At 37.9% G+C, this 16,296-nt stretch overlaps 1 protein-coding gene across 8 annotated transcripts in view; it reads right to left on the bottom strand.

The window, feature by feature from the left end:
* Positions 1-16,296, bottom strand: part of CFAP43 (cilia and flagella associated protein 43) — a 128,127-nt gene that overhangs the window by 88,023 nt on the left and 23,808 nt on the right. For all 8 annotated transcript variants that reach the window (XM_070605702.1, XM_070606086.1, XM_070605614.1 and 5 more), the window contains 4 exons: positions 15,723-15,976; positions 11,842-11,938; positions 6,325-6,492; positions 4,438-4,588 (listed from right to left, as the gene is read on the bottom strand). In XM_070605702.1, the coding sequence (XP_070461803.1) occupies positions 4,438-4,588; positions 6,325-6,492; positions 11,842-11,938; positions 15,723-15,976 (670 nt within the window). The remainder of the gene's footprint in view (positions 1-4,437; positions 4,589-6,324; positions 6,493-11,841; positions 11,939-15,722; positions 15,977-16,296) is intronic.

Genomic DNA, 16,296 nt, shown 5'->3' with positions numbered 1-16,296 from the left:
AAGATTCTAAATTCAGGATACCATAATACAGCACACCTTCCTTTCTATTTAAACAAGTCAAGCATAGTAGCTTACTTTTATATATTTATTTATAACATAACACTTAGCACTATTTGAGCTTTTTGTTATGCTATCCTGCTATTTAGAATTGCATTAGCTACAACATAATGTTTTTGTTTTCTTTAGGCATCCTTACACCCATAGGAACAGAAAATATTTTTAATAAGCTATTGGCCAAATAACAGAATGCTTAAATTTCTTAAGAGCTCCATGTTTATTTCATTCTTTCACTTATTTATTTATTCATCTGGAAAATCTTTATCGGGCACTAGTAAGAACACTCCAGGCACTAGGCGCAGGGATGTAGCAGTGAGCAAAACCAACCAAAAATCCCTACCCTCGTGGGCTTACATCCTGGTGAGGGAAAATGGGGTGAAAATAAGTTAAGAGGTTAAACATATAGAATATTATGTGTTGAACAGTGCCGTGGAGAAAAATAAAGCAGGGTAAGTTGGAATTCGTTCCAATTAGCTGGGGAATACTGCAAAATATATGGACAGCCATTTTTCCATTCAAGACTCCCTGATGTATGCAAGCATCTTTCTAAGAAATACTCAATTATTTGAATAATATATGATATACTGCTCTTTCAATTTAGGAAAGGTTTGTCGATTCAGCATAAAGCAAGTGTGACACTGCCAAAATAAATATTTCTACTAGGTTCCCAACTGATATAAATTTGTTGCATAACTAATATTTCAACAAACGTTTATTGGGTGTTGGTTATACACCAGGCATTGTGCCAAGTCCTAAGGAATCCCTCTTCTTAATAGGATAATCACCTATCGAGGGAAAAAGTAGTATCAACAAACATCAGAATCAGAAAACATGGTAGGTTATAGGAGAGGGGAGTTGAAATAGTATGGGCGCATCGATAAGAAAGCAAGTGGTTCTTCCTGGTGGAGTGAACAAAGTGTAGAGAAAGACCTAACATTTGAATTGGACCTTGAAATATGACTAAGGCAGAAATCATACATAGGAGCCCTCATCAAGATAATTTTTAAAAGGATAGATTGACTTTAATTACATGATTGGCCTATTACATGCCCTCATTGTCTTGGATTGTTAGAAAATAAATACTTGAGTAACAATCTGGCCACCCTGTGGGTCAAAGAGAGGGGCAAAACCACCCAAAAGGATTAAACTGCTGCTGATTAATGACATTTTTGTGGTGTCTAATTGAGATTTGACTCATAGGGAAAAAAGAGTTACTCACTGAATATCATTATTTAACCACCAGTATTTAAGTTTCTTGGGTTGTCTTGATGACATCTAACCTTGGACTATAAATCACAAAAAGACAGGCTCTTACCTTGTATGGCAAGAGGCTCAAAATCTTTAAAAAACACACATATCTTCTCATAACATGAGTGAATCTGTATATTTGCAACAGAAGGTGAGTTTTAAAAACCTGGGCTATTCTGGCCTTCGTATGTTAAACTAGTATTGTATGTGGCTTTTCTTACTTTAAGACAAACCTGGGCCTGTCTTCCTATTACTTTCTTCCTTTTTTAAATTTCTTTCATCAATATTTTCTTTATTATTTCTTTCATCAATAAGTATATTCTGTGCCATTTAAAAATAAATATGATATTATATGGATTATGTGAGCAGAAACAATAATTTTCAAAATTGAAAATTCTGAGAATTGTAAAAGGAAAGGTGCTAACAGTGTTCAAAAATAATCGTTGATAACACCACCTCCCTGTTCAGGTCTCTGAAATCAGAAATCAAACATTTTGGTCACTTGAAGACCAAACATCAAAAATTTGAATCCAACTTAGCATTGTTTTAGAAAACCTAAGTACCTGAATATGTTTCAGAATACTTGAGTTTACAAAAGAGATCCTTATTTAGCAACTTGTTTAAAAAAAAAAAAAGGTAGAGGCTGGCCTAGTGGCATACAGGCTAAGTCTGCATGCTCTGCTTTGGCAGCCCTGGGTTCAAGAGTTTGGATCACGGGTGTGGATCCACACACCTCTCATCTAGCCACACTGTGGCAGCATCCCACATAAAATAGAGGAAGATTGGCACAGATGTTAGCTCAGCAACAATCTTCCTCAAGCACAAAGAGGAAGATTGGTAACATGTTAGCTCAGGGCCAATCTTCCTCACACACACAAAAAGGTAGTTGGAAAAAGGAAACTGGACACTTGAGATTAAATTCACTATCTTGGATCCAGTTTCTGCCCAGATAACATCTACCCTTGATTTTCCTCCATGCTACTGCTGGATACTGTTTCTAATGCCCTAAATAAGTTGTGTAATGTGACTCAAGGTCTATTTAAAGGCTTACAATGTGCCTTTCTAGTGTTAGCTACAAGAAAGATAATGGGAACATTTAATTTTGTAAAAGTCCACAGTTTGTCAATTTCTAAGACTCTTATATAGATCAAGTCTTTACTGATTTCTTTGCCATTGCTACCCAGGTCACAAGAAATGCCACTCACAGTAAGGAATAGAATCAAGATCTAGTTTTGGTTATGCTTTCGCTCAGTGTACAGACATTGAACAATGCTTTAGTCATTTTCTCACCTTATTTATCTATAAGATGAAAGAGCAAATACTGGGAAAATTTGTAATTTAAATGCAAAGCACATGGCTTTATTAAAATCCCCCGTATGATTTAGAGATGTCAAAGTTTAATATTAAATTTCTGTGTTCGGAAAAAGGTTAAAATGCACTGAGTACAAAAGTCCTAGGAATAAAGATTTCCTGTTTATTATGAGCATTTAAAAAAATTGTAATTCCACATTTATGTATTTAAAGAAGGAATTTCATAGCACTTTTTAAATGACCAGGATAATTGCCTGAATTTTTAATATTTTATGTTGGGTTCATCATGTTGGTACAAAATGTGAGAGGTGAGGGCTCCTATGGAAATTCACAGCAGAAAAAAAATTGAGATAGCTGAAAATGTGGAGTGCTAGGCATCAAATACTAAACACAGAAACATTTTTTCAAGTTGTAAACCTTGGTGGCTGATCTGTTTGTTCTTACTACTTTGCTGCCCCACTGTGGCTGCATGTGGTTGTATTTCCCAGGTTAAGACCTGTGCTATTAAAAGGAAATCGTCATTTTCTGTAATTTAAAAAAGTGAATAATTGTCATCCTTTAGAGGAAATACTAAGAGTATACAACCTTTCTCTTGTTCCCCAGAGATTTTTTAAATAAACTAGTTACCACGTTGAATTATTTTTGACATCTATAGTTTAACTCTCTGCAGTGGTCCAAAACGTTTGAGAACCTCTGCCTGCTTTAGCCTCGACAGGGAGCTTTAGCACAAGTCTTAGCATAACGCACGTTCCAGAGGTTTAACAGAATCAGGCTCCTTAACTTCATCCCAAAGGCCCTGCACGTGTCACTCTCTGCTCCCTGCCCCCATCTGGAAACCATCACCTGTACCTCACTTTCCCCTCATTTACAATGCTCCAGCCATATGGGTCTTTTCTCAGCTCCTCAAACATGCTGAGTTCTTTTCTTCCCCCAGGAACCTTTGCATACACAGTTCCCTCTGCTGAACGCTCTTTACCCTGCTTGTAGCATGAGTAACGCCTCCTTGTCCTTCAAGTCTCAGCTTAAGTGTCATCTCCCCAGAGGGCTACCTTGACCAGCAGATGTTAATCTCAACCTCACCTCCACCTGTTAGAATAATCATCACATTTTGCAATGATTTAACGTATTCCTTTACTTTTGGTGTTGTTACTCTGTCTCTCTGATAGAATGTAAGCTCCAAGAGGCAGGGATTATGCTTGGTTGGTCACCATGTGACCCCCATTGCCTAAAACAGTGGCTGCTACATAGAAGGAGCTTGATAAATAAATGAGAGTGCAACTGTTGACAAACTCCCCTCTGAAACTTTCTTCCACTGTCTTCCACGGCCTTGTTCTCTCCTGGATTTGTTCCTATTCTGTGACTGTTCCTCCTCAGACTCCTCTTCCTCCTCCCAACTCATGAGAGTCAGTTTCTCTCTGGCTCTTCCCTAACACCTGTCCTTTTCATCACACCCTCCTTCCCCAGTGCTCCCACTACCCCTGTCTTTGGGAATGACTCTGACATCCGGTCTCCAGCCCTGCCTTCTCCTCCCTAACACTAGGTCCACTTTGCCGACTTCCACCAGGCATCTCTGCCTGGATGCCTTCCCAGCACCCCAAATTCAGTATGTCCAAAATTGAAATCATATCTCGGCTCCCTGTTTCAGTTAGCAGTACCACCATCTTCCCAGTCACTCAAACTTGAAATTCCAGAGTCTTCATCTCTCGTGGTCTCCAGGGCTAATTTGTGTTAAAAACCAGGATGATCCTCTCTATCCTGCATGTCTCACGGGATGGTTATCAGAATCAAATGAATAAACAGCAAGAGGTGCCAGGTAATTACCCTGAAAGTTTCTGCCTCTTCGCCTACTAGCCCGGCAATGGCTGACAGTGGGAGCACAGGTCCATAGATAAGATCCTTGGGCAACGAGTGGGGGAAAATCATCTCTGTTTCATTAAAAAATGACCCGTCTTCCATAGGTAGTTTTACCGACCTGTAGAAAAAAGAGACGTCAGAATAATCAGAGTAACAGAAGCTAGTTATTGATGTTAACTGCTGATATCGGTGGTAAGCAAGATGGAAGGTGTTATAACTTATAAAAAACAAAACAAACAAATAAAAACCAAATAGTATATTTTAAAATATACATTGTAAAAGGACACATATGCATAGTTATAAATTAAATACACAGGGATTTTCAAAAATTTTCAAAGTTAATATCTAAAGCAGGAATTGTAAATTTGAATGTTGACGGGGTCAGGCAGGTGATGTGTGGCCAGGTGGCAATTCTGGGAAATGGGATAGTATTTTCCCTCCTAAAAGTGGCAGGCACCACTCAGTTCCAGCCAAGAAAGTCTGTTGACACATGAGAATTTTGGTTCCAAAATTTTAGGAGAATCTCATAATCTGCACATTTATAAGAAATCTCTCAAATTTTAAATGTTGGCAACCAACTCAAATAAAAAATAAACATATGGGCCAAAATAAACATATATGTAGGTTGTATTCAGCTATCTTTGCAACATCTGGTATCAAGAATTTATTTTCAAATTTACCATATGTCTACGTTTAATTCACAATATGGCTATAAAGATGAGTTTTGAGAATTCATGGCTTTATGCACTGAAGTCAAAATTTCCTTGATTATGTTTTATGAATGATGAATAGTTCCGAAAAATGATCATGTAAAAACAGTACCTACTACTCAAATGTAAGGCTTAAGTATTTTCAAATCCCGCTTGCTTTCTGAACCAGGACAATCCACTCACTTTGCTTCCAACTTTATTTGCTTATGAAAAAAAAATCAACATTCAGAACCGAGGAGAATATTCAAGGAAAGCAAAAGGAGAGGAAGGTGTGATAAATTACTTGCCCGCCCTGGCAAGGATCTGATAGAGACATTACCCACTTCATGAGAAGGTACGGTGTTGTCAACTCTGCCTAGAGACAGATTTGGCTATTCAATGGGTTCTTATAAAAATGAAATTGAAACATAAAGGGTACTGAGCAGAAAGAAGTGCCTCTCTGAGGACTTTCCATTTAGAAAATTTTATTTATTAGCTTTACATTTCTCTTAAGAAGGCAATTTTTCAAAAACTGTGATTTCAAGGATGTACACGTCAAACATCTCCTTAGTCTTTGACTTCTGGGAGTATTCTGAGAAAAGTCAGCTCAGGGGCACCTTGAATCTTTGAACTCTCTTCAACAAAGGCACCATTGTCATCAGCTATCACCAGGACATTAGCCATGGAATTTCTCTTTGACTCAGTTCTATTTAAATAGGTAACTCCCATAACTCCACTATATGCAACTACCCTTTTGTTTGCAGATAATGTGGCTAAAGGTATAACCTTCCCATATCTAAAAGTTTCCTATTTTTGAGATGCCAGTTGGAAATCAAAGTAATCGGAGCAAAAATTTATAACTGTCCCTTTTATATAATAGGGATGTTTTGAAATAGTAAGAGCAAATCAAATTTTGGAAAATTCAACATTGTTGGAAAAAGCTTTAAGAGGACTTGATTTCAAAAGAAGCTCATTGGGAAATGAAGTCATAGTGCACCCTTTTGAAATGTAAACAATCACTCCAAAGTATTGATATATGTAGAAAGATGGTATAACTTAAGATGAATGAATAAAGCCACTTAATTCATCAAAGAGATCAAATCACCTTATATGAATGCAAACAAAGACCACCACATTGTTGTTTTATAGTATTGAAGTCTCTTACTTTGCTTTGAGATAATACTCCTGGTTACTTCTTTCAATGGTCCACACGGTCACTGCACTTGGACTTGACAAGCACAGCTGGTGCCAGTTCATGGGGTTAAAAGTCATCTGGCTCACATCCACCCCGGGTTGTGACTTCTTGCACAAAATGACACTGGATTCCCAGTTCCTTAGAGGAAAATTGTGTTTGGTGAAAAGTAATTCATATGAATTTCATATCTTGAGAACATTTATCTAATTATTTGAAAACAATTTACATAAGTTGAGACTTAATTTATGATACGATTTATATAATCTATGACTAATATCAAATTTATAAATAATTATGCTTATCATTATACTGTAGCCTTCTAAAAAGCAAAATAACTGTTTTAAAAATATTACTCTGTCATATGATACCAATGCTATTTTATCCTCCTTATTAAATGTGGATTTAACTCATCCAAATCTAGAAAATGGAATATAACATCACATTTGCAGAAAAACAAGTAAGTATCTAAATCTCTTAATATTACATATGAGTACTTCATATGGATCTGGATATACTATACTGGATATACACATTGATACCAATTGATCATTTACTGAGTTTTTAAAATCATAGTATTAGTACTTTAAGATGGATTAATTCATTTACCCATTTGAATGAATATCTTGAATGTCTACCATGAGCAAAATCCTTTGCTAGATGAAGTGAAGGGAACAAAATAAATGTGAGCTATCTCATCGTACAAGGAACCAGCACTCCATTCAGAGCTATGATTAGGAAACTGGAACTGATATTTATTGAGCTCGCCTTGTCTTTGGCTCCCTTCCATCCCCATCACAAACATCCTGTGCATCACATCAATCATTCTCTTGCTGACATCACCGGTTCCCTGGATCTTTTCACTTTTTGCCTCAGGTGCCTAGAAAAACCATCAATCCTGGATGGATACAACTGAAAGGTTGAGCTGCTGGAGACGCAGGAACGAAGATCACAGGACTATGTGTTCAGTGACATTAGACATCGTGGTTATCGCCCCCACTGTACCTTCAATACGACCTCCAATCCTGCCATTTTTCTCTGGTCAGTTCTCTTTCCATTTTCAAAAGCAGCCATTTTTAATATTCTCCATTTTCCCGATGTCTCTAACCCTCCACCTCCTTCTTACTCTCAATAAATAGCCTTGATTCCCATGAAGAAAATAGAGGCCATCAGCAGAGAATTCCCCCAATTTCCTGCTATCAAGCATAACAGCCTGTCGGGATCTGTATCATTCTTTCCTTCTCCCTTCTTGTTACAATGGAAGGCACATTCTTCTTCCAACCTAAGGCCAGTTTTGTGTGCTCTGGGTCCTACGGGTCTTGCGTTCTTAGGAACGTTAGTCTATCTATTATTCCTTCTCTTCTGCATCTTCAGACTCTCTCCTGACTCCTTCCTGTCAACACTTAAGTGCTCATCTGCAACACCTTTTACAAAACCCTCCCTCAGTCTCACCATTCCATGTCTCTCTCTTCTGCCCTTCGAGCCAAACTTAACTGAGCTTTCTAAATTCACGGCCTCCTCTTCCTCACTCTCGCTCTCTCCTCATCCCAGGATATCTACATCCCGTCACCACCATTCCATTGACAACAGCTCTCTCCAAGATCCACTAAAATCCACCTTCATCCTAAATCCTACCGGCACTTCTCAGTCCTTGTCTAACTTTACTTCTGCAGGATTAACTCTGCTCACCAAAACTACCTTCTGAAATCGCTCTTGGACTCTCTGTCACACACCTCTTACAGGACACCTCATACCTCTCAGCCTCACATTGTTCCTGGGCTCTTGATCACCTTTCTGCCTAGCTGACTCAGTGGCTGTCTAACTGTGTAGGCTTTGACTGACTTCAAGTGGGCACAACCCACCTGTGCCTCACCTCATGCCATTCCACATGCCCAGGGGCTTCCTTATGGCCCCTGGGCATGACATGCAGGAGGTCACAATAAGCCTGAAAGTGTGGGGGAGTTAACACCCTGTGCAGTGAAACTTTGATTGATGATGGGGTAACAAGAGTTGGTAGAGATGTTCTTATCTCTTCCTCTCCCGTTCCCAGCCCACTGTCTGACACTGCCTGAGGACTGTCCATGTTCACAGTAATTCATATACCCTCTCAGAAGGTCTCCCGTGAAACAGAGCAATCAAATGCCCTTGGTACCAAGTGGTGGCCGGCAAAGTACTATGTGTTCATATTGGCTCTCCTCCTTCCCTGCCTCCCTGCCCTTTTCCTGCACACCTCCTCTCTGCCAAAGAACTGGCTGGTGAGCTTCTGCCTCAGGCTCTGCTTTGTGTGGAACCCAAGCATATTCTGGAAACCTCTATGCCTGGTGTCCCTCCACCCTCCCTAACTGCTCCTCCTGAGTCTCTGATGAGGTTCTTCTTCCTCTTTCCATCTCTTATTGGTGTTCCTCTAGGTTCTACCCTAGCTTCTCCTTTAGGTGTTCTTATCCACTTTTAGCACTTTGAATACTGATCTGATTTAATAATCCCAAATGTTTATCTCCAGCCCTTTCCCCTGAGCTCCAGTCCTGGAAATCTGTGGCAGAGGCATATTATGTCCATCAACACCTACTCTCCATTTCTCCCTCTGAGTAACAGAACCTCTGGTTTTCAGCCAGGCACATGGTCACCCACATTGTAGCTCACCGTGGCCTGTGACTAAGCTGGCCAGTGGGCTCTAAGTAGTAGCAGTGATGTGTGCAACTTACAGGCTACGCATTCCTGCAAAGGACTGTGCCCTTCCCTTTATCCTTTTCCCATCCTGCTGGCTCCCAAAAATACATGGGTGGTGCCCAACTTTAGAATAGAGATGAGGGCAACACCCTAGGAGTGGGAGAGCAACAAGATAGTGACAGACTGGCCTAAGACACTGGGGATCCACCATACCAGCCATGTGCTGCTCATACCCAGACTATCGCATGTGAGAGAAAGAAAATTCCATCTTGTTTAAGCCACTTCTTTCGAGTGATTTAGGTTTCTGCGACAGCAACTGAACCTAAATCCTAATTGATATCTCAATTTCCAACTAGGCTTCTCCATTTTTTTATCTCAGGCACCCTCAACTCAGCTTGTCCCAACTCATCTTCCCTCCTCCCATGCCCTGGCTATCTTTCTGAATAGCACCATAATGTCCCCAAGTTGCCCAAGTCACAACTCTTGGTATAACCCTTGACTGTCCCTCTCTCTCAGCACCACACCCAACATTCAGTCAGTCACCAAGTCCTATGGAGCTGCCTCCTAAACACCTCCCACATATCTCTACTTCCTTTCATCCTTACTCCCACCACTCTAGCCCTTGCCACAGTCATCTCTCACTTGGACCACCACAGCCTATTAATTGATGTTCATGCCTTATTTCCCCTCCCATATACCTTCGATGATATGGCTGGAAGGAGTCTTCTTACATGCAGATCTGAGCGTGTCACGACCCTGCTTAAAATCCTTGAAAGGCCTCCCACGGCCTTTAGGGTAAAGGATGTCCCCATTAGCATGGCTTATCTATAGGATGAAGATCCTTCCCAGTGTGCCCAGGACAAAGACAGTTTATGCCTATTGCTCTATATTAGTTATTAATAACATCCCCGTTCACTCTCAAAATTTTCCTGATTTGGATGATAAACTACATGGTCATCTGTTTATAAGGCTGCTCACGAGATGGCTTCAGACTGTCCCTCCAGGCTTCCTCTCATAGCTAATCTTTTGTTCCCATCATTATGATGTCTTAATTGATTCTTCAAACCTGCCATATTTTCTCTGACCTCATGGCCTTTGCACGCATCATTCCTCTGCTTCAAATCCTTTTCTTCTCCTCTTCACAAGACTGATTCCTACTCATCCCTTAGGTATTGCTATGGGTTGAATTGTGTCCCCCAAAATTCATATGTTGATGTCCTAACTCTCAGTACCTCAGAATGAGACCTTATTTGGAAATAGGGCCTTTACTAAGTTAAATGATGTCATTTAGTGTGGCTCTACTCCAATATAACTAGTATTCTTGTAAAAAAGGGAAATTTGGAAACAGATACACATACAAGGAGAACACCAAGTGAACACGAGGAGAGTTATTCACAAGCCAAGGAGAGAGATCTGGAACTGCTTCTCCCTCACAGCCCTTAGGAGGAACCAACCCTGCTGACACGTTGATCTCAAACTTCCGGCCTCCAGAACTGTGAGACAATGAATCTTTGTTGTTTAAGCCACTCGTTTTGCAGTACTTTGTTAACAGCAGCCCTTGCAAACTAATACATCCAAAAACAGGTGGGTGGATAAACAAACTGTGGTATATCCATACCATGTAATAGAAAGGAACAAACTCCTGATACACACAGCCACATAAGAGAATTCAAAATAATTATGCTGCAAGAAAGAAGCCTGACAATAAAAGGAGTATACAATATATGACTCCCTGTATATGAAATTTTGGAAAACACAAACTAATCCAGAGTGACAGAAAGCACATCAGTGGTTACCTGGGGGCAGGGCACAGGCAGCGAGGGGTAAGGGAATGTGTGTCAAGGGCCAACAAGGAAGGATCTAAGGGGCACAATGAAACTTTTGGTGATGATGGATATATTTTATTATCTTGATTACGGTGATGGTTTCATGGGTGTATACATAAGTCAAAACTTATCGAATTGTATATAAAAGATCAGTTTATTATATGTCAATTATACCTCAATAAAGATAAAAAAAAGAAAAAAAAGAAATTTTGCACAACTAGAGGGATCCACAACTAAAATATACAACTATGTACTGGGGGGATTGGGGGAGAAAAAGCAAAAAAAAAAAAAAGAAAGAAAGAAAGAAACTCTGCATAAATTAGATGTGGCTCTCTGAATCTAGATTATTACATTTTTATATAAGAAATGCTGGTATGTAAGGAGTATTCTCAATCATTCCTGGAACATGTTGTACCTCCCCTTAATAAGCTAATTTCCACCTGAAGAAGTTTATATTATGGAGGGAAGAGTGAGTGCAGCTTGCTGGCCACATGAGATGACCCAGCAAAGACCACAGATGTGTCTTATCCACAGGTCTTTCCTATACAGCTGGTAAATGCAGTATAATGTTCCACTCTCTGAATGTACAATTGTTCTAATGTCTCTAAAAACCATTACTTCCAACTGAGTTCCAATACAGAGACCATCTTAATTTCAATATTAGTGGAAAATATGCAAACAAGTCCAAGGTACCGTTTATTTGAAGAAAAGATGAGACTTCATGTATTTATAAATGTATTCTTTACCTGACAAAGGAAATATTATAACATATTAATAAGAAGAGAAAGATTATAATTAATTTAGCTCTCACGTAGCTTTTGCCCTGCCAAATTTTACGCCTAAAAGTAGCAACTATATTAAATGTTATTAGGACTTTGATTCCTTCCACTTTTCCCTGTTTCAGATTTTTCATGTATATGTCCTTTGATAAAATTCAGAAGGACAAGATTAAAATGTTAACTTCAAGAACAGATTTCTGCAGGATGCTGAAACTTACCAGAGGGCCAGTTCAAATTCTGGGAGCGAGGAGTAGGTAGCCAGGTAGGTGCCACAGTAACTGAACGAAAGTAAAGTGTAGTCCAGGAGAACGTTGCCTAAAACATAAAATCCATTAAAGGACTGAATGATTGTGTTCCGGTCAACCATAGCCTTATGGCTTATTTCCCTTATCTAATGATTTTAATGCAATTCAAAAGCAGTTAGCTCTTGGAGTCAGAGATCTCCTGGCTGATTTCTAAGACTATGAACATAAAGCTAAGAGCAAAGTTAAGTTTTTAAAAGACATTTGAGTGAATTAAGACCATTAGTCACTGTCTCTAGACTTCAATGCAGAACTGCACCACGTATGGCCCAGTGTGATTTGAGATGACCCAACCACCATAAAATATTCCATGAATCTATGAAACATTGTCATTAGAAAACTTATTCAAACAACTTTAAATACTTTGGGGAGTTGCAATAATTCTAGCTTACTTCCATATGTCTGGCCCTTAGCTTAATATCTTCCAGTTCTTGCAACAACTATAAAAAGTTCTATTCTCATTTGTCCCTATAGCTGAAGAAATGAAACACGACTTTAAAAGTCTTAGCAACAATGTGTTTAAAATGTGCATCACAAAGACGCTAAGACAAGGCAGTGTCTGCTTCTGCCTCCCTGTGCCTCCTCTGGTTTGCCCTCTCCTTCATCTGCTGCTCTTCAGCTTGGTTCCACAGGTAGAAGCTTGGCCTTCTCCCACAGCTGTCCTTTCTATGTTTGTGTCTCTATTGCTAGTTCTGTGTATTTTTAATGTCTCTGTTTCCTGCTTTTTTACCCTTCACACTTTAACCATAATATAATGCTAAACTTTGTCATTTATTGAATTTATTTAGCATAGTCTAATCAATAAAGAAAACAGCTTGTATTTATTGAGCATTTGGTGCAAAAATAAAAGTAATTTTCCGTGGGATAGAGGCCTTAATGGAATGATTTTCTATCCTTGCTATACAGACATTTTCTTGCATAACGTAAGATTATTAACTTTATATTTTCTTTACATTTATTTTAAGTTTAAAAAATACATGGTTTTTGAAGAAAATACTAAAAAAAGCATAAGAAGAAAAATATATCCTGTGTAATCCTACGACCAAATTTGGTAAATTTTGTTCTGGTATTTTCTTCTGTGTGTTTACTTGTAAAAATACAGATACATCTTTTTTCTTTAAATATCGCTTTGCTTTTTATAGCTATAATAATCATGGATTAAATATTATAATTATTAATTCATTTTTAAAATGGAGCTTGGATCATACATAGTGTTACTCCTACTGTTTTTTTTAATTTGCCTTATATTGAACACTTTATCATTAATAATTCTTCAAAATGTGATTTTTAATGTTTGCATAATACCCCTTTATGGGATGTTTTAACTTATTTAACTATATTCATATTACTGAAGATGTAAGTTGTTTCAAATCTTTTGCTATTATGACAGCACTTTTAACTCCTTTGTACACAAATCTTTGGCCATATTTCTGATTATTTTCTTAAAATAGAAGTCTAGTTCTTGAAGTGCTTTTCAGTTAGTCAAATATAGTAAGTATGTACTTCCCAGAAAGACTGTATCAATTTATACTCCCATCTTCAGCAAAAACAGTGCTACCAATTTCACTGCACTCTGTCTAGCAATTATGATCTTTAAAAAAATTGTGACCTGGATAAGCAGAAAAAAATCTCATCTTGGTTTGAACTACACTTTTAAAAATGAATATTGAGATGGAACATTTTTTAATGTTTTTCGTCATTTATAGTTTTGTGGTTTGGGCAAGTTCCTTTGCCATTGTTCTAATGAAATGTTTGTCATTTTTCTTATTGTTTCATAAATGTTCTGAAAATATTTGATCAAATTTGTTCCAGATATTTTTCTCAGTTATGATTTGCCTTTCAATTTTTCATGGTATTTTTGATATTCTTAAGTTTTAAATTTGTATGTAATCAAATATGTCAATGTTTCTATTTTTAATGTTTTTCTTTATGTGAAAAGCTCTTCCCCAGGCTGAAATCATTTCAATATTATACCATAGTTTCTTCTACCTTTCAAATGGGTTTGTTATTTATATTGATCTCTTATTTTCATCTGCTGTGTGTTTTCATGTACAGTATAACGTGAGTATCCAACTTGATACTTTTGTTCAAATAGTTTCTTAACACTAGTTTCGAATAATCCAGATCATCTATTTTGTGTGCGTGGGGGAGGGAGTGACTTCCACCATATACTTAGCTTTTATCTATTCTAAGTCTGTCTCCAGTCTTCAACTCTTTCACTGATCTGGTGATCCCTGCATCAGTACCACACTCTCAACCACCACAGCACCGGAATGTTAAAAGGACCCTCTGCCTTGCCATCATTCTCTTTCAAATTATTCCCATTGTCTACTTTTTGTTCTTCTAGATGAACTTTGGAATCACTTCCTTTAAGTACTCCTGGCTCTCTAAAACATATGATAAACCTATGAATTGCTTCCTGCAAGGAATATCAGAAATATATTTATAATAACCAGACTTTCCATCCAGGAATATGTCGCTGTATATATTTAAATACTTTAAATCAGTGATTTTTTCAGTTTTCTTCATCTAGATCATTCATATGTCTTCTTTGGGTCTTTTCTAAGTATTTAAATCTTCTAATTGTACAGATATTTATTTTGAAGCCAGCATCTTTCTGAGCAATCTTTTATTAGTCTTAGTAGACTATTGCATTACCCGTAATCTCCTTTCCCACAGCTATAATTTTTCAGGTTCACATTTTATTGCATTGGTTAGAACTTCTACGTTGATATTAAATAATAGTGGTAACAACAGGTACCCTGGATGACTTATTCCTAACGCCTTTAGAGTTGCATTATTCAACACGAATGTTGGCCATTGCTTTGAATTAACTTTCGGTTGCTTGGACAGGGTTACAGCCAAAGAACCAAGGCGGGGAAATTTTAAAGATGAAGGATAGTTATGCTCCATATGGGCAGTTCACAACATGTGAATGGGTTATATTTTAAAAGTTGTTTTAATCTGTTGAAAACACAGACAAATTTCCCACAAATAAAATGTTACGAATCACGGTAAGTTTTCCCAGCTTGACTCAAACACTTATTTGCCTCCTAAGGCTAAAGAACTATGACCAGCCTCAAGGTCTCCTGAGCTTTCTGTCCATGCTGTGCTAAATGGAGGAATAATGAGACGGGGGCTCCAGTAGATGTGCAGCAGCCCAGTCTGGGTCAGTTCTCTCTACAAATGAGTCAATAATAATTTAAATGGTAGTTAACATTGATTGAGCACTTGGCATATATGTATATAACTTCATTTATTATCACCACAGCCATTAACAGTAGATACTACCATTATCCCCATTTCATGGATAAGGAAATTGAGGCTAAGACTTTTCTTTACAAGTTATACAAACATCAGTTCACCTGGATTTTCAATAAATCATCAGGAAAGAAAAAACTGTTCTGCAAAAGAACAATTTTCAAACTACATCTAGTGCTATAATAGAGTCTTCTAACCCTGTGCTTGTCAAATTTAATGTGCCTATGAATCACTTTGGGAATCTTGTTAAAATGCAGAGTCGATTCAGGAGGTCTGTGATGGGAGCAGAATTTTCTGCATTTATAATAAGCTTCCTAGGTGATGCCAAGGTTGAAGGTAAGCAGAACACACTTTAATTAGCAAGGCTCTAGCCCACTTAATTAAATCCTCCATGATCAGCCTGATTCCTTCTTTAAAAATGTGTACTACAAAATAAAAACCACTCTTAAAAAACCCTTCATTTATGAGAACTAGATTTAGTCACATCTTATAACAAAATCCTTCACTTATGAGAGAGGAAGGGTCTTGCAGGATACCTTTTAATTTGGTCCTTCTGGTCAATGCAGGAAAGTTGTATATGTAGATGAGGGGTTTTAGCTTCCGGTCAGAAAAAGCCACAACTTCATAAGGAATGTTAGTTGCCACGACGCCCACAATTCCATTCATACACTGGAGTACAGTCTTTTTCTTGGTTTCAATGTTAATAAATGTTACGAAATTCCCACAAGGGTAGCAAATGGTGTTGTCGTTGACAAAATGAACATTCTGCTTAGGGAATCCTTGCACCCATCTTTGGGAAAAGATATGTCACCATCAATATAATACCTTTCAAATACCTTTTCTTTTTTTTTTTTTTAACAAAGCAAACAAAAGGTCATCAAAATTTTCAAAACACATCTATTCCATTTTCACCCTCTTTCTGCCCTCAAAATCCCTAAGATAAAATAACACATATGTTGGCCGTGAGACTGGTTTGAATCTATGCACTACAGAAGTTTAAATGTAGACCTCAAGTTCTTAAAATTTCCTTCAGAGAACTTTTTCAGTGAAACACTTCCCCTAATCAAACCTGAGGAAGTCTTAGAAGGATTTCTGGGGTCTTGTATACCT

Source organism: Equus przewalskii, chromosome 1 (genome assembly GCF_037783145.1).
Source record: "Equus przewalskii isolate Varuska chromosome 1, EquPr2, whole genome shotgun sequence".
NCBI classification, from domain to species: domain Eukaryota; kingdom Metazoa; phylum Chordata; class Mammalia; order Perissodactyla; family Equidae; genus Equus; species Equus przewalskii.
Note: the sequence above shows the minus strand (reverse complement) of the source record. Positions and strands in the feature narration are given on the sequence as shown.